The 26,323-nt window shown below is 44.4% G+C and overlaps 1 protein-coding gene across 1 annotated transcript in view; it reads left to right on the top strand.

The window, feature by feature from the left end:
• LOC146163246 (uncharacterized) overlaps window positions 1-25,957 on the top strand; it is a 35,919-nt gene extending 9,962 nt beyond the window's left edge. The window contains exons 13-34 of the mRNA XM_083382495.1: window positions 383-541; window positions 990-1,324; window positions 1,997-2,155; window positions 2,435-2,631; window positions 3,097-3,279; window positions 4,463-4,607; window positions 5,267-5,392; window positions 6,016-6,172; window positions 6,501-6,577; window positions 6,815-6,989; window positions 7,472-7,649; window positions 8,414-19,562; window positions 19,987-20,163; window positions 20,294-20,560; window positions 20,774-21,001; window positions 21,316-21,498; window positions 22,416-22,606; window positions 23,108-23,264; window positions 23,978-24,136; window positions 24,519-24,611; window positions 24,950-25,084; window positions 25,541-25,957. Of these exons, the coding sequence (XP_083238621.1) occupies window positions 383-541; window positions 990-1,324; window positions 1,997-2,155; window positions 2,435-2,631; window positions 3,097-3,279; window positions 4,463-4,607; window positions 5,267-5,392; window positions 6,016-6,172; window positions 6,501-6,577; window positions 6,815-6,989; window positions 7,472-7,649; window positions 8,414-19,562; window positions 19,987-20,163; window positions 20,294-20,560; window positions 20,774-21,001; window positions 21,316-21,498; window positions 22,416-22,606; window positions 23,108-23,264; window positions 23,978-24,136; window positions 24,519-24,611; window positions 24,950-25,084; window positions 25,541-25,675 (14,765 nt within the window). The 3' untranslated portion in view covers window positions 25,676-25,957. The remainder of the gene's footprint in view (window positions 1-382; window positions 542-989; window positions 1,325-1,996; window positions 2,156-2,434; window positions 2,632-3,096; window positions 3,280-4,462; window positions 4,608-5,266; window positions 5,393-6,015; window positions 6,173-6,500; window positions 6,578-6,814; window positions 6,990-7,471; window positions 7,650-8,413; window positions 19,563-19,986; window positions 20,164-20,293; window positions 20,561-20,773; window positions 21,002-21,315; window positions 21,499-22,415; window positions 22,607-23,107; window positions 23,265-23,977; window positions 24,137-24,518; window positions 24,612-24,949; window positions 25,085-25,540) is intronic.
• Window positions 25,958-26,323: the final 366 nt, after the last annotated feature.

Genomic DNA, 26,323 nt, shown 5'->3' with positions numbered 1-26,323 from the left:
CCACAAAAGTTGTTGCTTACAAAAAATATCCAGAACAATCACATATAAAACTAAGTAAAACTTTGTTACACTGATTTTCGGCTTGCTCGGCAGTATGGTGCAAATCATGCGGCCGCAGTTCTAAGTATGCTCATCCTTGACAAAACCTTTCTTAACTATATAAACATTAAGCTTTTTTTTCCGTTCACCAATGTCGTGCAACAATTTAAACAAGGTTATAGATGCTTACATACGCTATAAGCGATAGGTAACTGCATTAAACCTGTGTTGCGGCCCAGCAAGCAATGCAGTTCAGGATTCACCGAAGTAATTAGGCCTTTTAAATATTTTCAAACTAGCAAGTCAAAACGCGTTACCTAACACTTGCTTACTTGCCTTGCAGTTGCCAGTTTCGTGTGGACCCACATGAACCAGCTAATGGAATCGACCGACCCGTTGAAGGGATACATCAAGCCGTTCCTGGTCGAAGCCCAGTTCGCCAAGAAGTACGACCTTGACCCAAGGAAGTTCTCGCGCTTCTACGAGGCAACCATCTTCTCTGGTGAGTTGGTGATTCTAATTTGAGAACATGAAAGCATCAGAACCCGCAGTGATGCATGTTATGTCGTAAACGCGCTTCCACACAATTTAACAAACAGCTTTTCTCATAAGTTCGTTAAAAGGATGAAGTAACATATTCGAAAGAGTTTAACCTTGTAAATTTACTTCGTAAATATTTCGTTAAGGGAGAACATTTTGCTGGGTCAGATGCGATCAAAAGTACAAATAACAGTAAATCAAAGGAAATAGCCTTTTTTCAGGGTTGTATTAGGATAATCTCATGAAATATACCGGTCAGATCCGGGTTTTCAAACTTGCCAATAGTAGTGATTCTTCGTATAGTTAGCAAATTTAGTTATTTTTGTAAACACCTTAATCTTATCATTGATTTCATCAACGTTTCTGATTGCTTTTCTCTAATTACATCAACGAACACTTTCCTTCTGCAGACTCGCTGAACGCTGGAGCCACCGTGGAGAGCTCCCTGATCTGGTCTCCCAAGTCCTTTGTTCCTCGCAGTGGATCCGTGGATCTCACTTTGGATGTCTTCGGACAAGCGGTCAACCTCTTGGAGTTGGGAGGACGCGTCGAGGGAGTAGAGAGTCTTCTCAAATCCTTCTTGGGTCCAGATGGCTTCCTTAAGAACCACAAGATCAGTGAGCTCCTCTCCTCGGATGCTGAGGACGATGATGAAGAAGATGATGATGATGAAGTGGAAGAAATTCCTCCAGTTCGCGTCACTAGATCTTCGAGCGACTCCAGACTGAGAGACATCAAGTCACAGGTAAAAGGAGTTGATGGGTAATTTTCAACCTTGGTGATAAATATTACCGTTTCGTTTAACACTCACCAATGATAAGAGTAGACGTATCAAAGCCCATACAGAAATAGAAGTATTTGTTGTACCCTAAGTGCTTCTTAAGTAACAGTAATGACCTAGTCCTAGGAGTTTTATATTTGCCAAACAGAGGCATCACGTTGAAGGTTAATAGCAATAAAAGTAGCACTGGCCGATCACATTTCTTTCTATTGTTAGCATATTGTTCAAACTAAGCCACAGTCCATAGATCATGTAATAGTTTTTTTGAAATTTGTTTAGTGCTTTAAACTAAGTTTTGCGCTTATTTTTTGTGCACTTGGCAAGCTTTCCCCAGTTGCTTTTTCAATAAAATAATTTAAAGCATTTAAACCAAAACTATAATTTGGTTCTACAGCCTAATACTTTTATCTACGTATTAAAAACGCAGATGCGAGTTTTTTTGCAAAAGTAAGTTCTGTTTAAAGACATTGCGTTTAATCATCTTGTACTGTTTTGGTACGTTCCGAAACTTGTAGCAAATTTTTAAGAAGGAATAAATTAAATATACATAGCGCACTCGTCTACTGCAGTCATCTTTTCCTTGCCTTGTAAAGACGTAGTAAAGTCTGCTTAAAATACGATTTAATCTTTGCGTAGCACGCCAACCGGGTTCCCAAGGAAGACAAGCCGAGCGGCTCGATGTACATGCGACTTTTCGGTAACGAAATGGTCTACTGGAACACCAAAGGAATGCCGGCGATCGAAGCTCAAGTTGGAACCATCGACGTTGCACCATTCCTGGCAAGACTTGCTCAGGTAAAACATTTTATTCATGGAAGTAGGCCTTTTTAATGCACAGTAAAGATTTTGTTTTCAATGCACACGACAGATTTCCTTTTTCAATGCCCGTTTCAACGGTAATTCGTGCGTTAAATATAAAAAAAGTATCTAGGTATTATTTTGCGCCTTCATGGTGATAAAGATGCTCCTATAAAAGAGTTTGTTAATTTGTCTGAATTAGTCTTTTAACATAACGTTGGAGTATTATTATACAACCTTATGTTTACCTAAACATTGCTCGTTTTCACATGACAGGGATCCAACTACAAGTATCACGACGACATGATGCTCATGAACAGCGCTCATATGATCCCCACATCGGCGGGACTTCCCCTCACACTGGCCTTCAACGGAACTGCGAGCATTGACGTGACCGCAAACGGAAAAATGGACATGACACAGATGTTCTCAACATCCCCGTCTATTGACATCCTTGGATCCCTTACACCGAGGTATTTATTTTTTTATATAAGATAAGAGGTACTAACACTTGATCGACTAAATGCGAAATCTACTCGACCATATCGAAACCGAATTTTTCGTCAATTTAGCTGGGGTTTTGTGAATGTTGCTTACTTCTTTCTCAAGATTTCGACCGTCAATCGAAATACAGTTTAAAAAATAGGGCAGCTGTCTATCTATTTGAAATATCAAAAGTCATGTTTGTACTTTAATTGGAGCCTGATAGCAAAAGCTCTATGAAAACAATCGACAAAAACATTATTTTCACTTTGAACGAAATGGCTAGTCAGAAAACTCAGAAAATAGAAGATTGAAACGGCAAAATATATTTAATTAGAAAATATAAAATTTTACGCCATTTTTAGAAGTTTTTTGAATCCAATAAATCAAAAACCGTGACAAACACTATAAATGTACCACCGCTTACCACAACGTAAAACGCTTTCTCTTTCCAGGGGAGTCGTGCTGGTAACCGGCTCGATGAGCGTCGATTGTCACGTGACCAGGACCGGAATCGCCACTGAGTCGTCGGCCATTACGTCATGGACCCTTGGAGGCAAGGTCATGGTTGAGCGCGGAAGCCGTGTGCAAGTCAAGCTTGACGCACCCTACGAACGCAACACAGTGTTCAGTTTCAAGTAAGCTTGAGAAAAAATCAGTGGCTAATATTGTTAGACGTTTTTAAGGATTCTGACTTTTTCATTTTTTTGTATTTATGTATTTTTTTAATGTAAGCTTACGTAGCAGCCTACGCCTTCATAGAGTAAGTACATTGATCTAAAAATGGGCTGCAAAAAGCACGAAAGACACTTCGGAATTGACTGTTTAAACAGGCAAACTAAATTATCTGACTCAGTTATTTCAACACAGCGCTAAAACACTCGAATATTCACTCATTATAACGACGTTTGTAATGTTAAATCATCATGTAAGTTTTAAAACAATCGTTGGAAGCTCTTGGTGGCCGTATTTTGAAAGGCGAATGCACATTTTAACCGAATTTTGTTCCGCAAGCGATTGCTTAGAAAAGTAGCTCTAAAAGAGGACTGAAAATGGTACATTGAACACTGCCAAACAACAAAAGTCTTCTATAGTTTTATAGTGTAAAATGGCACAAATGTTAAATTTACCCACCTGGGAAAGGTTATCTGCGGTCGTATTTACAGCTTTTCGTAAACAAGACACAAAGGCCACCTTTCAATTCACACTGGGCAAGACATTCAGTTCGTGCAAAACACACAGCATTTGATTCCTGGTGCAACTCTTTCAAGGCAATTTGCACTCGCTTGAACCGAAGGCACTGATTGAACACCCGGGCCAACCGAATTCGAAACGGACCCGCGTGACCGCACATACACGCACTCACGTGCACACACGCGCAAATACAAAGCGCATCACAACTAACAACTGGATGCAAACTTTCTAGAATCTAAATAAACCCTGTCCAGCATCTTATTGAAATAGTTGTTCTGTAACTGTGGGTAATAATCTCCAAATCAAAGTTTATGGGGTAATCTTGACAATAATAGCATATACAACATATTTAAATGCTTTGTAGTAAAGAGTACCTTTCTAAGTTAACTTCTCTTAAGACATTACGTCACAAAGGACTACACAAAGTGTTGGTTTACAGCTAATTGATTGCAGATTATAAATTTACTAATTGTTTCAGGTTGTATAATGAAATTTGATTTATACAGTAAAGATACAAAACAGTTTAAGAGCCACTAGCTTAAGATCATACAACCATCCGAAATTCAAACAACAACAAATCACAGCCCCTTGTTTCGTTTAACAAACCGTCTTTGTTACGTCACACAGCCACAAGTTGCTGAAGATCGTGGGCGACCAGAAGGTTGAGGCTCGCGAGGGTCTGCTCGGTTTGGCGAGGATTGAGAGCGATTGCAAACCCGAGTTCGCTGGACAACGAGTTTGCATCAGCAACTCAATGAGTCGCTACTCAGAGGTGAGTTGAACGCGATGATTTTGATCGAAAATGAGTAGGTTTGCTTGCATTTCTTTGTTGATGTGATTTTTTTTAACAAATTAGAAAACAACCTTTTTAATATCTATTTATTTAAAAAATAAATAAAAATACGTACAACTAAAAGCATAACAAAATTAAAACTAAAAGTAAAAAAAAAATCAAGCCTTCTTTTTATGCAAAAATAACAACATTTCCCCCCTGGCTTTAGTAACAACTGAAGTGTCGGTTAATATTACGATTTTACCAACGCTTATATAGATATTGTTATTGATTTTCTTATTATTAAATGACAAAAATTTAAAACTTAAATCCGGTTTTCGCAAGCTTAGGAAACAAACCTACTAAAAACTTTCGCTGAAAAAAGTATAACCTCCGTCCCAAAACTTTGCAATATACAATGAATTCATTCGAATTAAGATATCGATGATGCTTTTAAGAGCTAAATATATTTATCATGTAACATCCAAACAAACTGATTTTTGGTTTTACTAAGATCTGTACCAAGTTTAATATTTATCAGTGCATAAGGAATCAGAAAACGTACACTTAATATGGCAAAAATTCACAAATTAGCCAAATACACTTAAAATAGCCATCAAAAGTTCGAAATTGCTTAATTTTTTACTTTGTTTTTGTAGGACGATGATGCTAGCTATGTGCTCCCCACCAACGGACCAGTCGATATCACAGTCTACTTGGAGAAGACCGACACTGGATTTGACCACTACTTGCTCACCGCAAACTACGACAGCACATACTCGCCGGTAAACTCAACTGAGTAACTCGTATCTTAGATGAGTAAAACGCCCAACCGTCTCCCGTAAAATAGAATACGATTTTTTGGAACAGTGGGAATACTGCAACAGCTATGAAACGTTTTTACTATAGTAACATCCTTAAAACAACAAAAAACTCGTATTTAGTTTGAAGTGTCGAGCAAGCGCCCTGGGTTTAAACCGTCCTACATAAAATGGAATTAGATTTTTTTAATTAAGGGGAATACTGCAACATCTATGAAACGTATTTTATTTAAAAAAAGAAGACTTATGTCCATGTATAGTCTTTTATCGAAATGGTGGAACTCAAGTAAAGTAGTTTTAACGAAAATACCTAAGTCAAGTAAAAAACATGGATTAGGCTAACCAGATTAAAGTTATTTGTTTTTACATCCCTGAATTAAATTACTTTTACCAATATTTAAATTAAAAGCAAACGCGGTAAAATTAAACTGTTTGAACATTTCGGTATTTGTATATATATATATTTTTTTTTTTTATTATTTGACTCAAGTAATTTTCATATTTTTTGTCTCTTTAAACTAAGTCAAGTTTAGAGTTAAGTGCACTTAATTTACGAACTTGAGCCATAAAAACGGTTTACCACTCAGCTGAGTGACATCCCGACCGCACTTAACGCCACCGTTGTCATGGATACGCCCAACTCCCGCGTCAACAGGAAAAGCTCGCTCGAAGTCCATTATGACGTCAACGCGATGAAGTTCAACCTACATCTGACGCAACCAAACAACCAACTGCAAGTGGCAGGTAAAAAGACTGCTTTTAAACTGACACGACCGCAAAGGGACACCGAAAACCGATTTTTCCGAATATAATACCATAAACTATTTTTATATTATAAAAGTATGGTATAGTCGCGATATTGAGCAATAAACTATTAAAAATCTCAGTAAAAAATAAGCTGCTTACTGTAAATATTTTTGTTTTGTTTTTCTTGAAAACAATTGACTAGCTTTTAACTTTCTGATCCCAAAACCTTTACTAGCCATATTTAAGATCTTACAGGATAACCTAAAAAAACACCACCATTAATTTTGCATGATTTTTAGTTTGTAATAATGTTTTTTAATTACAGCCATCGTAGAGAACGACCTGAACCGCAAGGCGATTAACGTTCAATACAACAGAAATGGAGCAAACAACGTATTCTCTGTAAGTTTGCATTTCGCTAAACTAATCCACCGCCAGTCTTTACATAAAGTCAAAGTTGTCGCTGTTTTGGACGCGTAGTCTACAATTCAAATAAAAATGAATTTTTTTAAATGAAATTATAACATTGTCGACAAAGGTTTTGCTATGAAAAGGAAGTTTTTCAGTGGGCATGGTAAAGAAAACAAAAAACAGTCCTCTCTGGTAAATAAGCATAACTTTTTACATATTTATTTTTAGGCTGCCTTGGAGAAACAGAATGAGTTGACTGAAAGCAGATGGGAAATGACGAGCTCCCTCCAAACACCTGAGAAGGTCATTTCCGGTCAGGCCATGGTCATACTTGACCCATCCAAGAAAGCACTGGTCAACATGACAATCAACAACCTCATGCCTTCTCCGATCGCTCTTGAAGGTAAGGTTTATAACATTGAAATCGGCCGCTTTTTAAACTTTAACAGTACTAAAACATTGTACAATGCTTTGGATTTGGGTGACAAAAATGGGAACGTTGGACTTAAAAAGAAAAAAAAGTAGCCAACTTAAGTTTATCTGATTTACATCATATTTCATCCGGATTCTGCATTCACTAATTTCAACTCTAACATGATTATAGTTTTTAAATTGCCTTTTTGTACTGACCATAGTTCCTAAAGAAAGCGCCAAAACATTTCGCGTTAAATATTTGAGCAACAAACCGTGACTTTAACACGCATCAATCTGTAAACTATGCTTTAACGTAATTTTCATTTCAGCTGTTCACGGAATGTAGATAGAGAAATAAAGAAATAGTGTGATTAACTCCCTGCCACTGAAGCTACTTTTAAAATATTTCCATCTGGTTTATCTCAAAGTAGCAATTAGAGGTTTAACGCCAATTATATCTTCTTCCAACAGTTTCATTGGCCGATAGCAGTGTACCCGCTCACAACCGACTTCGCTACAACGGTAAGGCAATGTTCAAGCTGCCAGGAATTGTTGACAGCGGGGTTGGATTTGACATGAGCATCAAGCCTAAGTTGGACGCATTCAGCTTTAGACTCGATTATACATTTACTGACCAAGACGAGGAACAGTGAGTGTTGGCTGACCGTTTTGTAGCATAATATTTGGAGGTTGTAGCAAGACGTAGCAAGAATTTCGAAGCCCATACAGAAGTAGGTAGCAGTTTAAACAACATTTGCCTACAAATAAATCAACAGATATCCTAAACGTTAAAAATGCAACCTACTTCTGTATGTGCTTCGATACTCTAATTGTGTCTTTGTCATGAAACGTCACTTTCGGCATTAGAGGCATATTTAGCGAAACATAAAAAAAATCATTTATTTTTTTCTTTGAAAATCAAGTAATTTTCGGTTGCATGTGACACGCTTTGATTTTTATCCAAAAAAAATTAAAATAGAAAAAAAAATACCGAAGAACTTAGGGACCAATTCGTTGACCTTAAAACATTTAGACTCTACAAATTAATCGATTTGTGTGCTTCAACTTTTTATTAATTTTCAATCTAGATTCTTGCCCACTCAATTTTCTTGCTTAATCCGGTGACACTTATGGAAATAAAAAAATGCTGGCTTTGATACTCTAGTTGTGTCTTACCATAAAATCCTACTTTCGGTATTAGAGAGGCATATTTTTACTTTTACTATGTGTTGATAACTTCATATTAAAATATTTGGACTCTACAAATTAGTCGATTTGTGTGTTTTAATTTTGGTAACTTTTGATTTAGATTCTTACTCTTTCCCACTCAGTAAACATAAAAATGATGGTTTTTGCTACTTTGTTTTCGTTAAACTTGGCCCACATAGAAATCAAACATTTCCATTTCCGCAGCGTGATCTTTGTCCACAAGCGGCGCAACCCGACCAGCTCCTCAGTGACCCACTGGGAAGCACAGCAGAAGTTCGTCTGCTCTCAGTTCCCACTGATAAACCACCACGTGCTTTACAACTACACAAACGGACCGAATGAGGTCCGCTCGTATGTCAAAGTGGGAGTCGGAAGACACGCCGGGCATGAGGACAACACCAACTTCATGTCGATCAACCAGACTTACATCAAGACCTTTGAAGATGGTTTGAACAACATCCAAGGCTCTGCTGAGTTCCTTTTGCCATCTTACGAGATCAAGTACACAGCCGCCGTAAGCCATGAGTACAACGCCAAGCAGTTCACAACCAGCGTTAACTACAACCAGTATCAATGGCTCATGGAGTACCATGATATGCGTGAGGCGACTGGGACCACTTGGGATTACGTGATGCGCACAGAGTTCCCAACTCCTTGGGGCCAGATTATCTTCCACGACAAGTTGGACATGATTGCGCCTCACAAGTACCACCTAAACCACAAGATCTCAGTGGACAACACACAAGGCCTCAACATCATTACCGACATCTTCGTCGACAATCTTCCGGACAACAAGCGCCTGGAGGTTCAGTCTCGCGGAGCCAATGGAGCATCGCTCCTCCACTACAGATCAACCTTCGACTTCATCGAGGGAGGATTCGAGACCCGCCACTCCTGTGTGTCCGAGTACAACCGCCAAGTGAACGCAAGTCTTCGCTACCAAGGACAGAAGGAAGGAGGCTTTGAGACCAACGCTATCTTCCTTTATGATCCCAGCATCTTCATGGAGATGAACCTGGACGTTGAGAGCGATGAGACGACCGCCATGAGCAAAGCTCGCATCGACTACAAGGACGACCGCGGAATCAAGCGCTTCCTCCAGTTGCTAGGCAACAAAGAGTCCCTGCAGGCTCAGAGCGAGATGAGACACTCCGGAAGCATCTCGTTCACCTCCAGCAGTCCCAACATCCCGGTGCAGGAGCTCAGCGCCTCCGCTCATCTCGAGAAGTCCCTAGGAAGCAGCAGCGCAAACTTGGTCATTACCATGAACAGAGATGAGATTCTAGGAGGAGACTTTGGTCACACCTACGAGATCACAGACGACAACTCCGGAGTCAACACGGTCTCGGCCACCATGCGGCAGCAAATCTTGCCGTACGCGCCCCACAAGATGGCGACCACGGCCACGGTGACCAGCACCCTGAACAGCGGCCACACGCTCACTCTAAACTACGTGCAAAACGACCAGATCAAACTGACCTCTTCTGTAGAGCTGTCGGCCAACTTTGCGCGACTTACAGGAAGCGCAAACCAGCGGTTTACTGAAGACATTCCGGAGGACCTTTCCTTCACCATCACTCGCGGACAGACGAGCGTCGACGGCGTCGTTACAATGAACGGAAGATCGGCTTCTTTGAACCTGAGAAAGGACAGCGACAGCTCTGTGAGCGCCACTTGGTCGCACAACGTTAACCAGCTGGCAGCTCTGGAGGTGCCGAGGGCTATCAACGCCAACTTGCAGTGGGGCGAAAGGTCCAGTGACGGAGGACAAGGATTATGGTTTAGCTCCGACATCGATAGGGAGGACTTTAACGCAGAGGCGATGTACTACGCAGGCGCCACTAGCCGCGTTCAGTTCCTCTTCGTGAACAACGTCAGGTCCCTCGCCTCTGTGCCTTCACGAATTGACGCGATGACCAGTTACCGCGTCGCAACCACCAACGGACACCTCCAGGCCCGCGTTACAGTTGGAAGTGACGAGCTTGCCTTCACTGAACTCCAGTGGCAGCCACATCGCCTCGACTTCCAGATCCGTCACGGCATCTCAGAATTGGACGCGTATGACATCCCTCGGGTCAACAAGCTCCTGATGAAAGACACCACTCCTGGAGACAGCGACCATTACCAAGGACAGATCATCACCGACGTTGATCTGATCCACTCGGAACTGGTCGTCACCTCGAACGAGCGATTATGCAGCATCCGCTACGTGTCCAACTGCCCTGTGATCGGAGGCAATGCCGAGCTCGCTATCCAGAAGCAAACAACCGATGGATCCTTTGGACTTACTTTCACCCGGGACGGAGTAACCAAGTCGGCTAATGTTAGGTTCGACGGGGATAAGAGTTCCAACACTTACGCCGCCACTTGGTCACAAGACATATTCGAGGACAGAAACAGCTGGTGGATTCCAAACTCTGGCCACTCGATGATCAGCTACACTCTTGAGGAATCTAGTTTCTCTCTTAACCTGGCAGGAAACTACAATGGCGTTGGCGGTTCGATCAGCTCAGCCCTTGAGTATCCAATCAACAAGCAGAAAGCAATTGTCGCAGTCACTGTCGGATTTGCGCAGAACATCACCGATATCATCCCAAACGTGCACGTCAAGTTGGCCGGCAAGACCGACTACAGAACCGACATCTTAACCAGCCTCAAATACACGATTGGCAACGACAGCGAGCGTACTGTGAGGAGTCGTCTTCACCGTGCAACCTCCCAACAAGAGGACACCTTTACTGCAAGGTTTAACCACAACCTGGTCCAGCTAAGGCAGTTCGGAGTTCCTCAAGGCATCATTGAGGAGCTAACAGTGGCCCAGAGCGGAGAGGGTTACATGGTGACCATCTCGTCCACCATCAACGACAACGTGCAGCAGTTCTCTGTAGTCGGAGGCTTCGACACCACCAGCAACACGCTCAAGCTTGGATTCGCCCACGACATCCCGGAACTCACAGATCTAGGAGTATTCCGCAACGTCACCCTCATCACCAGCGGATCGTACGAAGGATCTGAGACGCACCACACTGTGAACGCTGATGGCTCCTTGCAGTTGGACGACGATGTCTACACTTCCTCCGCTTCAGTGGACGTTGCTCTTGGAGAGAGCGACATTGTCATCACCACCGACTGGCAGCAGCACACTCCTCTTGTAGGATTCGGAGTCCCGCGTCGCATTCGCAAAGTCACCACCATCAACTACGGGCTCCTGAACCCGGCCAGTATGTCCGGCTCACTCGAGCTGGCTACCAACCTCGAGCGAACCATGTACGACCCGAAAACCGGCCTTGAAAGCGTGCTGCGAAACCAGGCGGGCGCCACGGTCATTATCGAGCTCTTTAACTGGCACATCAGCCTTGCTGGAAACCACGATTTTGACATCAATAGTTTCCCGCACTCCTTCGAGTACGATATCGTCGTGTCCGGCTCCGCATCCGGCTCTCCGATCCTCCACAAGTCCGTGGCCATGTCTGTCACCCTGGACCAGGTGAAGCAGGTAGCCTCGGTTACGATGAATCAGAACTTTGACCGGAACAGCTTCTACCTGGTAACCCACCACAACGTGTCGGCCATCTTGCAGTACGGTATTCCGGGCAACATGTCAGTGAGCTTCCAGCTACACGACAACTACGACGCCGACTTGGCGATCGTTTACGATACGGCAGAGAAAAGCGTCGGATTTAAGCTGGACTACGACGGGAACCAGAAGAAGCTCATCTTCTACTTCAACCACAACTTTGATATGATTGTTGAGCAGTTCGGCGTGCCAAAAGCGATCGGATTCGAGAGCCAGTTTCTACACAGCTCCAGCGACGTGCACTCCTACCTTACTTACCAGTGGGGCGACGAGATCAGGACCGGAAAGGTGGACGGAAGATGGAGTTCAATCACATCTATCCCGGACTTCAAGCTCAAGATCGTTCACAACTTCACAACCGACGAGTTCTTCCCTAACATCACCTTGGCAGGATCGCTCAACTTCAACAGCGACGGATACAGCCTTGATTTGCGCACTACTCGTGGTAGGGCCGGATTTCAGTGCACCAAGACAGGCAGGAGCGATACGGAGCACGGGCTGGAATGCACCTTGCAACAAAACTTTGACACCGAAGTCATGCCCGCCCTTTCGCAGCTTGAAAGCACCTTTACTCTTGAAGATGCAAGTCTCATCGGCAATGTCCAGTTGTCTTTGGAGCGCGAACTCAAACTGCACACCCAGTTTACCGGGAACCTGGACATGAATGCCATGGAAACCACACTGCACCTCACCAACAACCAGCAGTTCGTCACCAGCGACATCTTCCCAGTCGACATCACTTTGGACACCTCCGGTAGCCTTCAGAACGGTCTCCAGGCCTCTGTGAGCCTTCAGCGCAGCGAGCAGCCAAATTTCGAGGTCTCTGTCGACTTTAGATACGACATCGAAGACATGACCGCCAGCCTTGAGCTCCGACACTCGCAGAACGCGTGGAGAAAGAACGCCTACATCCCCAAGATCACGAGGATCAACACGGCGTACGTGGCAACCGACCAGAGCCACATGGTCCGCGCTGTTATAAAGAGGGGAAGGGTGACCAACACGGCAACGGCCAGTGTCAGTTACTCGTACACCGACGATCAGGTCTTCGGCAAGGTCAGCTACACTCAGGACTTTGAAGAGATCCCAACGTTTGTTCCTAGAGACGGAGCCGTAAATGTTCTTCTCGGAAAGACGCAGGAATCCTTCTACGGCCAGGTGAACGTCACAATGGACGAAGTGACGCTTCGCCACGCGATTGAAGGAAGCTACAACAAACAGCCCCAGGAACTGTCCAGCGAATTCAGCCTCATACTCGACGACGGTTACCTCCAGGCCCTTGGCGTTCCTGCTTCTCTGGGAGCCTCCTTTACCTCCGAATGGGCCTCCGGGATCGTGGGCAGCGCTCACGGCCACTACGGCAACAAGAACGTCGTACTAGAGATCAACAGCGACAAGGAAACCCGTGCGTCAGTCCACCTCAACCACAACCTCGATCAGCAGCCCAACGATATCCGAGTGGTGGTCACCAAGCGAGGTCCCAGCGCCTCCATGGTGCTCACATTGGACGGAGTAGAGCAGGACGTTGCCCTTTCAGGAAACTACGAGAACCAGCAAGGCCAGGTCCAGATCTCGCACAGATTTGACAGCACATACATCCCTAACGATATGACCCTTGGTGGAAGTTTCCGCCTCACTCCTGACGTTTATATCTCGGCCGACGCTATTGTCGATTCCAAGCAGTTCGGAGTCTCTGGCGGCTACGAGAAGCTTTCCGACGGCTTTCGCGTGACGTCATCTCTCCTTGATGACGTCAGCAGGAGCGTCACCTTCCGCAAAAACCTGGTGCCGGGCGGTTTCTCGCTGAGTCTGGATCACAACATCCCAGAGCTTTCCAGCTTGGTGCCGCAGTCGATCGGACTCTCAGGTGAAGCGAGACTCACTCCGAGACCAAACGTCACTGCTAGCTACCGTCACGAGGGCACCACCCAGCGGTTCACAGCCGAGGGTGACGTCACAGCGCTCGAGTTCGAGATCCGACATGACTTCGAGATCCTGCCTCTACCGCGTCACGTAGCCTTAAAGATGTCAGGAACACGCGAGCCTCTCCAGGGATCCTTTAAGCTGGTGGTGGACGAGATCAGCCGATCCGCCAGCGCCTCCGTGGACCCTGAGAACCTTGTGGCCACTTTTATGCACAGCATCCCTGAGCTTCCTCTTCCTGGATCCTTGAAGATCGAGTTGAGCGGCTCTGCGTCGCCTCCCAGCGGCACAGTTCGCGTCACGGTTGATGGAATCCCCAAGGAAGCTTCGGCCACTTTGGATTTGGCTGCGATGCGCGGAAGTGTAAGCCACAACGCCGTGGAGCTTGACAACCTCCTGATTCCACGCGATATCATCGTTGGTCTCAAAGGAAGTATGGAACCGATGAGCGGAGAGCTTTACATCTCGATCGACGGACTCGTCCGCAAAGTTGGAGGATCTGTTAACCGGCGCCGCGGTTTGTTATCTCTCTTCCAGAGCGCACCAGAAGTACCTCAGTATCTTCCTAAGAACATAACCCTTGCCGTTAGCGGGACCATGGAGCCTCTTGAGGGAAGCATTACACTTACAATGGACGACGTCGTAAGGCAGATGTCCGGCCAGATCAACACCAGGAGCCTATTATTTATGGGGACCCACTCGTTCCCGGAGCTTGATTCCTACATCCCGAACGACATTCGCGCCACATTTGGCTTCACAGCCGAGTCGGTGCACGGGTCAGTGTCCTACACTAAGCAGGGGAACGCGAAGAACGCCCAGGGATCGGTTAACTTCAGCCCCAACCACGTTCGCATCCACGCTAGTCAGACCATCCTAGAGAGCGAGGAAATGCCGTCGGAAGTGGGCCTTGAGCTTTCCGGGAGCCTTGAGTTCTACAACTTCACGGCGGCGGCCACCTATGACGATCATTACGTGAACCTAAACGGCAACGTAATGACCGGATTGACCTCTGACGCTTGGTACGGAATTGCCCTCAGCGCTCAGCACAACATCGACATCGTGCACCAGACCCTGGACTTCCCAAGTAACATGGAAGTGGAGCTAAAGGGACGCAAGAGCGGAGCATCTTACGAGGCGGCAGTTGTGCTTAACTTGATTGTGGACCACGACTACCAGGGCGTGGCTACTATCACTCCAACCAGAACGGAGAACAACGTTGCGCTTACAGCGGATTACACACACACGTACAACGGCCAGGAAAGAACCGTGCAAGGGTCTATGGACTTCAAGCGCTTCAGCATGTACAGCTACCAGCTGGTGCTTAACGGTGAACAGAGCAGACCAGACCACGCGCACATTCGCCTGCGCGTTGCCCCTTCGGTTGAATTCAGCACTAACGGACCTTACAGCTTCCAGGTCGACTTCGAGGCTACACAGAGCATCCCACAGCTTACAGATGCCGGTGTTCCAAACAGCATCACCTTAGGAAGGTTTAACGGATCCATTGAAAGCATGAAGGCGCGCGAAAGCCACGGAGCCGTCGTGGACGGGCAGAAGTACTACGGATCGCACGACGTTAGAATCGAGTCGCAGCCCATGTACTCTTACAAGCTCTTCGACACCTACAGCTTTATCAACCCGCAAAAGGGAAGCGTGAACGGATCTAGCAACTTCACGCTGAGCAGAAGCCGAAACGACGACCGCTTCATGGCCAGGATGACGCACGCCAACACTTTGGAAGCTAACGATGACTTCAAGCTTGTGATTTTCGCTGATAGCCTCAACCCACGCGTTACTCTGCGCCTTAAGAACAAGGAGCTTCAACGCGACCATGGGGTGCCCACCAACAGTGAGGCCTCTTTTATTCAGAGGCCAGTGCAATCCGGACTCGACCTGTCTCTTAACTTCCGCTTTGATGACATGAGCGTGGCGACTGGTGTGATCGGGAGTCACCAAGCTTCCAGGATGACCACATCCACCATCGGGAACGTCTACTTTGACCACAGCGTGCCTTACCTGAGCGACTTGAGCGTCCCTACGCACTTGGCTCAGAAGTTCGTCGTCAACACTGAGATGAGCAATGAGGCTACAAACTTGGACGCAAGCATTGGAGCTGAAATGAACCAGTACACGATTTGGTATAACTTCACCGAGCGTCTTTTCAGCACTTCAGGCTCTGTGAGCCAGGTTATGAGCCACAATATGCCACAACTGGATGAGTACTTGGGCTACAGGGACTACCACGAGACCTACAGCTACAACGTGGTCGACCGAGTACTGACCTTGAACGGAGTCATCGAACTTGATCAAGTAAGAGCTGGAGACTACACTATGACGTACAACTATAACAACAACGACATACACTACACTGGGCGATACGATAAGATGGGTTACGATTTCGACGCCAACCTTAGCTCAACAGTAAACAGCCTCGAATTCCTGGTGAAACTGGACAACCAAGACGCCAATATCTTCAACGTCGTGGGAAACTTTGGAGAAGGTCACGGCAGCGGAAGAATCCAGTTTGATCTTTACGAGACGCAGCTTGACCAGCAATTTGACTACCAATTGAGCGGAGGAGGATGCGGGTTAAGTGTTGACAACACGTTTAGCTACGGAGGACACACCCACAGCGCCACCTTCGAAACCTCGCCGATCCCAGAAGACTCCGAAGGTTTCAAGGGCCAGTCTGTTGAGGCTAGCTACACCAAGGATGAGACAACTCTCAACGCCGGCATCAAGGCCAAGTACAACTCTTGGTTCGTCAACGTTCTAGCAACTCTGCTCAACGAGTTCGACCCAACCAATGAAAGAAGCCGAGTCGCCTTTTCGACTAACTCGAACGGCTACAACCTCAAGTTCTCGCACGGAAGAAACCGTATCACGAGCGCTGCTTCCTATACAATGCCGGACCGCGAGAACTTTGATGCCGAATGGAGCCTTTCACAGAACATGAACTCCGATATGCCGGCCGAGAGCATCGCCTCTGTGGTTTACAACCCGCAGCAGTGGAGCGCCAGTGTTGTGGCTGACGACAGGCACTACCTCACCTTCAACGTCCAGAACAGACAGATCGAGTTCGCAATCAACTCGCCCCAGGGCAGCATTGCTTCGGTAACCGGCACCTACGCCAGCGAGCCTACCAAGGACATGAACGTGGCTGTTATCTTCGCGCCGCTCGAGGTTAACCTGGACATGGTCGGATCGCTGTCCATGTTCCAGAAGAAGACTGGTAACTCGACCGCCACCTTTATGCTGACCGATCGCGACACAAACGAAGAGATGCACTTCTCCTTGTACGCTTGTCCGTCCGGCAACGACGCTTTCGACTTCTACGGCGGGCTCTTTGCCTTCTCTGAGCTGCACCTGATGCCCTTCACCTTTTCAACGTCGCTTAACTCTTCCGTGGACGCCGAGCGCGAGACCTACAACTGCAAGCTCCAGGCCGAGTACGGCGACAGCACCCTTGCCTTTGCCGGTGAATTTGCGCCCAATCGATTCAACGTGCGACTCACACAGCCATGGAGCGAAACGGCCAGCACTGTGATCCTTTCGGGCTCCAACGTAACCAGTTCTGACAACCACGTGAAAACCATTAAGGTCCAGTGGGGAAGCGCTGACGAGAGCCTTGAGTTTGTGGCCAACTGCACGATGCAGGATCTCCGCGAACAGCACACCATCTCGCTCACTCAGCCCTCCAAGGATCTCGGCTTCGGCAAACTAACTGTGAAGTCAGACAAGGACCAGAGAACCCCTGACCTCTTCATCACCAACTTCGGCGTCGACCTCGACGGCTCCGTGTTCGGAATTGGCGTTCGTTACGCTGGAGACTTGCCCCAGGCTCTTGGCCAGCACGACCTTACAGTTGTTATCCGCCAGCCCTTCTTCTATTCCATCCCTGAGACATTCACGACCCGCGGAGTGATGACCATCTCTTCCTCTGGACTCTACGAGAGCGACTGGCGCATCCTAGTCAAGGGAGAAGAGGCGGTTTCCCTGGTGAAAAACTACAGGCCAACCTCCACCGGACACACTTTCGACCTCCTGTGGAGGCTCGCCTACTACGACGTCCCCTTCCTCCGTTACCTTAAGATCGACACCGACTCCTCCAATTCCGCAAGCGTCAAACAAGGAAGAGGGTTCCTCCAGATCGACGACATGCCAAAGATGGGATTCGAAATGAGAGCAGGAGAATTGGATGACGGCGAGCAAATCAACAAGACGATGAAGGCGATGATCACAACAGGACCTCTTTCGAAGTGGCTTCTTGTCCGTACTCTTGGACTTACCTCTTGGTACAGTTTCCAACAGCAAGGAAGCAGACAGATCCCAGCCTTCAGTGCAACTATGGACCTGGACGGGAACCAGTACCACGTGGACGGCAACTACAACGTTCGAGTCCTGGATCACGACAAGCGCTTCATGGGAGATCTGACCTTGACACACCCGCACGACCTTGAGATCTTCGGCATGCACGTGCCACGTGTTAACACCGGCAGCGCCAAGTTAACCGCAAAGCCCAATGGCATCCGTCTCATCCTCACCTACGACAACGAGCTGATTGAACAGGTAAAGACACAGGCACAATATCGCATGGCGGGAGGCGACCGAATGCTGGACGGATCCATCACCATCAAGTACAGTCCGGTCGGAGAGCCAGATGACGTCACTGGAAGAATTGAGGTTGTTCGCAACGAGAACGGCTTCGACAAGACTGCAACCCTGAGCTTCGGCTACCCGGCTTCCAACATTGACAGCCATGTTATCATCAGCGGGGTGGACGCAGATGACCGCATCGCCACCGAAGTGATCGTGAAGAACTACAACAGCGTTGAGAGAAAGCTCTGGAAGCTCGCACTGGCCTACGCCAAGCAGAGCCGAGTGATTAGCGTGACTGTGAACAGCCCAGGCATGGAGGAGACTACTATGAGCGGCGACCTGACCCAGATCATCACCCAGGCCGGTCATTTGATGAAGACCCTAGCTTCCGAAGCGGCCAGCACCGGTCTGCAGTTTGTGTACGGTTACAGCACTACTCGTGACGGTTTAGATATGTGGATTGGATACATGAACAACGACGAACCAATCCACACCCTTCACCTCTTAGTTGGAGTGAACGCAGAGTCAGCTTACGCCCTGCTGGAAGTACAACGCGACGGACTGAGCCAGGCAAAGATCGGCAAGGTTTCAATCAACTTGGTCGACGAGAGGCTCATTCAGGTCGAGTTTAAGGGATACCCGGTTGTGACCGACTTCCTACGCAAGATGCTGTCCACCTGCGACAACGAAGTGACCAGGAAGATCAACTGGCTTGCTGACCAGCTTGTAGACTTCCTCTTGTCCTGCCGTTCAGCGGTCAGTGGAAGTGATAACGTCCGCCAGATGAACACAGCGGCCATCGATCGCGCAATCGCTAAGATCAACGAAATGCGAGTCGGATCCATGAAGCAGGTTTCTAGCATCTTCAACGGGGCCTCGGACAACTACGACAGCTCGCACACAATCGTTCAAGTCCAGCTGCAACGCGCTGTACTTATGCTCCAGGAAGCTGTTGATCAACTGATGTCCACTGTCGCGCAGCCCTTCGCTGACGTAGTGGACCAGCACTACGGCGCTTTCCTGAGACAAATCGGAACCGAGTTTAAATCCCAGCTGAGCTTCGTAGCTCGTATTCTCGCAAAGGTGAACGCTGATGAGGTCTTCAACGAGCTGATTGATGAGGTCATCGAAAAGACTTCCGCTTTTATCCTCACCAACGGAGAAGCGACCTTCATCGCTTGCAGGAGACCACTTTCGGAGCTGATCGCTATCACCGATTCTGCAATCATCATCAACATCCCTCTTAAGTTCGAGGTAGGTTTCAAATTAAACTAGACCTTTTCGAATTACAAACATGTGAAAAATCGGTAAAAAAATTCGATAAAAACTTTGAAAAAATTTGTTATGTGCTTTCACTTATCTTCTCTAGTTCAAAATTACGAATAATGTATATGAAACAATCAAAAACCTACAGCGGCCAAACGCCAGTTGTGGAAAAAGCAGTAAAGGTAAAATTTCTGGTTGGTTCTACAGTGCACCCAAAGCGCTTTAACTGAATACTCTGGTTGTGGTTATTTTCACCGTCCGACCTTTTCCAATTAAAATGGATAGCGAAATCCTGTCTCAATTTCAACATAAAAATCCAGTATCTTTAACACTGTAAAGAATGGAACTACGGAGCCAAGATTTCAGTCTATTGTATAACCAATGGTAACTGTATATATATTTTTAAATGCAGCTTGATCACTTCGTCCCGGTACCAACCATCGACGAAATCAAGGCCTGGCTTGCCGAGACTGCCCTTGCTGTACAGATGGACGCAGCTGTCAACAAGCTGTACGCGTATGTCGACCAGTACTACAAGATCAGATCGGTGGTCTACATGAGCCGCGAAGAACTCCTTCCTCCGTTCAAGGTAAGGGTTGTTTGTAGAAATATTTAAGGCGAATTGATGAATATTTAAGGCGAATTGATGCCTACTGACCAAACGCAGTCTAACATTATGCCATTAGTTAACCAACTTACTCTTTTCTCCACACACACAGGGCCACGCCTTTGTATCCGGTTTCGACCACTTCAGCACCTTTGACAAACGCCACTTCCAATATTCGAGCGACTGTCCCAGCACCGTTGTGCTTGTCACCGACACCAGGACCAACAAGTTCACAGTCGCCATGACCTACGGCGACCTCTCTAGCGACACCAAACCGTCGATCGAGCTGATCGTCGACAACCGCAAGGTGTCGGTGTTCAGCGACTACACAGTGCAAGTGAACGGACACGCACGAGACACGCCTCTGCATATCGACAACGTGAGTTTAACCTGAGAAGTAATGTGGAATCAAATTAAAGATTCTTTTTAAATATAAATCCCTAATCCAGCTTGCACATTCTTTTTTGGGATTAAATAAACAAGAAGATAATTATAAATGTTCGTAGTTCCACCAAACGTAGCCATTTTAAGTTATTTTTTTTAGTAATTTTTCCGACCCTGTTTAACTCAACAACTACAACGACCTTCACAGATCGCAGTGACCTTGGAGGGCGAGGTGGTTCACCTACGTCACGTGGACGGCGACGTAGATGTTGCTTGCAACTTCAAGACTGAGCTTTGCATGGTCGATGTCTCACCCTACTACTTCGGTTCCACCGGTGGTATGCTGGGACTCTTCAACAACGAACCATCGGATGACTTTATGGCTCCTGACCTCAGGCAGGTCGCTGACCCAGCTGAGCTCGCCAGTGAATGGGAGGTAAGAATGCGATTATTATTATTTTTTATAAGTTTTATTATTGTTCATGAGTTTTATTAAGTTTCTAATGGAATAATATTGATTTGTATGTAAATGTCTACTGATATTAAATCGTATGTAGCCTACATATTAGTATCATAGGTACTGAAGGTAAATTTTATGTATATAATCGTATTCTTCACACGTTTAGCGCTATTTATTAAGTTTGTAAATGAAGTGATAGGTAAACGAGGACCTGTTAAATCTAAAAAAATACAGTTAATTGAAAAAACTGACCAAACATCATAACAAACTTTGTCCTTCATTTTGCCCAGACTTCCAGCGTTTCCTGCGCCAGCCGCAACAGCTACCGCCCATGTGCCAGCAACAACATCCCGGAGACGTGCGCCGACCTCTTCAAGAGCTCATCTTCGCCATTTAGATCCTGCTTCCCGGTGGTTGATCCCGCCGAGTTCATGAGGATGTGCCAGGACGATGTGTGCGACAGTGGAAACAGGGTGGGTGTCAGTGTGTTGTAAACAAGTCATTTTGCGCAAAAGACTTAAGTCAAGTCATTTGAAAAGAGTGACCTAAGTGCACTTAAGTCAAGTCATTGACTTAATTCATTACAACATTGAGTGTCGGTGTGGAAGCGAAGAGAAACACCCACTCTTGCTAAACCGAGAATCTCGTCTTATATTAGATAAAAGCCAGTAATTTATAGTCGATAAGATGCAACAAGAAGTCGTGATCATATAGAAAAAAATTCGCTCTCGAAAATTAAACCCCCTTTATTACACCTAAAAAACTATTTTTAATAACTACATATTTATCGTTAACAACGAACCCTATAATATTAACGTTAACATGTTTTATTGCGAATTTGGGCTCAAAAGAATTAGAAACGCCAAAGCAATACCTAATATTTCTAACAACTTAAAAAAATACTAAATCTAACTACAACCCTATCTCAGCAGAGTACTCTAGCAAAGCTAGCAATTCAGGTCAGACACTATTAAAAGATCTTTCGAATTATTTATTCGAATTAACATATACTGAAGATGTCTTTGCCGGCGAAATTTATATATATCTTAAAAGATATTTTAATAGTGTCTGGCCTGAATTGCTAGCTTTGCTAGTCTATTCTGCTGTTACTGATCAGAAATTGAGGTCGACATTTATCTTGCAAGGGTCAAATTTTTATTATCACATATTCAGTGCAACATTACAATCCTATTTAAATCCACAGGACCAGTCTAGAATATTAAGGTTAACAAGTGTGCTCCCAAAGCAATGTCTAATCAATCAAAAGTGAAAACAATTGTCAAAGTTCCACTTGTTTTCAGTATTTTCTATAAGGGCTATCAACCAAGACTAATCTATCAAATAACTTCAAAAAATACTAAATCTAACTACAACAATATTTAATCCACAGGACAAGTCTTGCGCCGCTTCTGCAGCCTACCTTTACCGCTGTAAGTTGGCCGGTGCGCCCCTGGTCATGCCCCACCAGTGCCAGAGCTGCCAGGACGCCCACGGGCACCACTTTGCCGCCGGACGCACCAGGGCCATGTCCGTCACTGGAGTCGACCTCGTCTTCGTTGTACAAGAAAGCACTTGCTTGAGGTGGGGTTCGAACCCGACGTCTGAAAACCGTCGGAACTTGAATTTTTTTTCGATTTTTGTTTGGAAGATACTGAACTCTCGAAGAAAATAAATTGTAAAATAGAGATTTCTGGGATAGAACTTTTAGAACATTTATTAAGGGTGATAATTTCGGCCATATTGAAATGAATTGTTAAATGCTTTCTGTTGGCGATTTGTTCCCCACAGTATATACTCTTGCCTCAATTAAGGTGAATTTGCAAATCACCTTTTTTCAAAATGTGATTAAGTTGTTAATTGGCAGATATTTTTAGCCAAACAGTAATTTTGTAAAACCACATCTTAACTTTATTCCACAAAATGTAAAACTCGGATCATCTTAATTTAATTCTAAAGTGACAAAAAATTCCATTTAATGCAAAAAAACCTAATCAGAAACAATGCCTAATTTTGACAAGAGTCTAAAAGCATAAAGACATCCAAGCGAAGAAAAAAGCTAATTGCGTTTAACGTTCGTGTCAGACGGACCGTGAAATCGATGAAGAGGTTTACCAAGAAACTTGCCACGAAACTGCACGGCGACAGACTCCGTGACTCCAGATTCTACGTGGTTGGGTTTGGAGCTGACGAGGCTCCTCACACTTTCACAATGCAAGGACGTGACTACACCACCAACAAGGTAACTATCAGTGTTGTAAACAAGTCAGTTTTAAGTCCAAGTCAAGCCATTTATGAAATAACTTAACTCGAAGACATTTTGTTTTTAAAATCAACAAGTCAAGTCATTCAGAGCAGGTCATCTCCGAGTCAAATCACTCTTATAATAATAAATCGACGACCATTAAAATTGGTAAACTCGTACGATTATCAACAATAATAATTCAACCAAAAAATAACTAATCGACAGGTTGCAAATCTAATTTTTTTTGGTGCAAAACTTGAAATAAATAGCTCAATATTTATAATAAAATACCAAAAAAACACTTCATTTCGACCCAAGTTATTTCTCTCAATGATCACTTAAAATCTGGACATAATAAATCACGAGACATGGCGGATTCAAAAATCTAATTTTACAGGAGAACAACCAAATTAATAGTCACAATTTATAGGTTTTGGCAACCAAGCAGTTTTTGGCATATCACAATAAAATTGTAATGGTCTTTGACAATTTATTTTTCTGTGTGTAATAGGTTACGAGAAAAAGATATCAAAGAAATTAGAATCACTCCTAAACGTCTGCAACACCCATCATGACTAAAATACGATTGCCTATGACGATAATTTTGTTAATTACCCATAGGTTCAAAGCCTCTGTCTTACACAAATACCAATTCGGCCAATTCTTGCTTCTGCGAGACCAAACTAAAACTTTCGCATTTTTGTTCGCAGAAAACTCTGTTTAAGGCTATTCGCAAGATGGACGTGTCCGACAGCAATGAAGGAGATGCTCTTGCCGCCGTATCCTACGCCACTACACTTAAGTTCAGGGCCGGAGTAAAGCCGATCATCGTCCTGCTTTCGTGCGGAGAATGTAGCCAGGAAACCGCAGTAAGTAGACAAACGTTTTGCGTGTGCATTAAGTAGACAAGAGTTGTTTAAAATAATTATATGGTAACCTTGGCAGTTCGTTTGGTTCAGATTGTTAGCATTTTGTTTTTAAAAGGATTTGGATAGATTTGTTGGATTTTCGTTCCAATGTTAACTTAGATCGTTAATTACTTGAAAAGTAAATTGATCTCGCCTATTACCATTTTCCCTTAGTTGGAAATATCTTATAAACAACCTTAAACAAAATTGATTTTGTCTGTAAAAAATGGCATGTTTGGTAATATTTTAGCATCTTAAGTTCCTTAGTTAAACGCGAGGCGCAAGTTCTGTTTGATTTCTTATCAGTAAAATTTTGCTAAAAAATTCTCTTTTTCCCGTCCAGGTTTCTTTCGGCAACGTCGAATGGCAAGTGAAGAAGCTGGGAGCCGATTTCCACCACATTCCAAACAGCCCCATCAGAGCTGGAAGGAAATCGGTAAGAAAAGTATTTTTAGTCAAATAACAAGTGTTCTTTAGTGGTAATTTATATAGGCGGATAATGAGTTATTAATCATATTAAAGCAAATATTATTTTAACTTTAAAGATTCACGGAAAAACTAACATGGTTTAGAACACTGTAAGACTTAACAATTTGGGTTTTAAAGTGTTTTTTTTTATTAACAAATATTCTAATTACTATTAGTTTGCCTTAAAAAAGGCTTGCAAGTTGCAAGCAAATTGGATGCAAAATAAAACAATTTCAAAAAAGCGAGCTTTAAACACCAACACGTGAGTTTTTGACAAAATCCTAAACAAACCAAATCCGTCTTCAGATGTACGGATTTGACACGAACCGAGCTTTCTCGAAACAAGATGTTGCAAGTTCGGTTGTGAAGGCGAGCAAGACCGACGCGTGTGTACCTCTGGCGACTGTCACTGGCGGATCTGTGTGGGATGCCAGCCAAATGGTGAGTTATACACCGAAAACATGGTAAACTGTAGCTTGAGATGAATGTCAAAGACATATATGGGTTAAGTAAATCGACATTATTTTAAAATAAAGTTTCTTAACGCACTTTTGTTATTATCAGTTAATTATAATCAGCTTTGACATGCATTTTCAAGCTACATTAATTACAGATATATGCAAAGTGTACCTAAATAATAAACTGTACCATGTAAATAGTAGCCGATCACTTTACTACATTAATAACTTAAAGTCGTCCAGTAAATTTTCTCTTTCGCTTGCTAGTAGTTTTTCGCATATTATCACTAACTTATGGTTAACCTTAAAACATTGGACCACTTTACTTTCCAGATTTTAGCTAACTAACAGTTTTTTTTAACTTTTTGGGGGGATTTTAATTAACTATATGTTTTTTTAAGTTTGCCGACTAATACTAATCTTTTAACTTATTTTACAGAGCGACAACAACTTCCAAACACGCTTGAGCACCTACATTAGCGAACACGCCGACGCCGGGTCAAGGGTTACCTGCACCTGTCAAGTCAATGACGTAGGCGTTGCCACTTCTGTGTGTTCAAGTTCGCCGCGATAGAACATTACCTTAACACCATCACTAGCTGTAAAGGGTGCCGGCGTCCTTCGCCTTTTTACCATCGTATATACTAGTTACCATCTACACTTAAAGTTAGGCGCTGCTGTACATAAACACCACACCTGTAGCGCGGGACGCCCCCCTTTACGAAACTACTAACGCTCTGAACCGTCGTACGTCTACTAGTTCTAATTTAGGTGTGTTTATCTCCTATTTCTGTTTATTTTCTTTTTGTATAATTTGTGCCTTGCCTTGTGACAAAATACTGTCGGTCTGTCTTGTCATTGTCTTGTCATAATTGTATGTTTGTCTATCTGTCCCTGTCTATCAGTGTTTGTCCCAGTTTTGTTTGTCCAGTGCTCTTGCACTAATGGCAGCCGTTGCTGACCATGTCCGTTTCATGTCTTTGTTTTATATGTTTGTTTTTCTGTTAACGTTTGTTTTTAATTCTTTATCTAATTCGCGGTCACCGAAATGTGTTTTTTTCGTGTCCCGAAATTAGTATACATCACTGTTATTTCATATACCCGCAAAAAACAGTATTTCGTTATAACCGAAAATTATACCTGAAAAAACTTACACTTTTCTACGGCAAAACCACACCTGACTGATTATAATAATAAGTTACACTTTTAATTTTACTTGAAA

Source organism: Ascidiella aspersa, chromosome 2, assembly GCF_963924565.1.
Source record: "Ascidiella aspersa chromosome 2, kaAscAspe10.2, whole genome shotgun sequence".
Lineage (NCBI taxonomy): Eukaryota > Metazoa > Chordata > Ascidiacea > Phlebobranchia > Ascidiidae > Ascidiella > Ascidiella aspersa.
The sequence above is the reverse complement of the archived record's forward strand: the minus strand, read 5'-3'. Positions and strand labels throughout refer to the sequence as shown.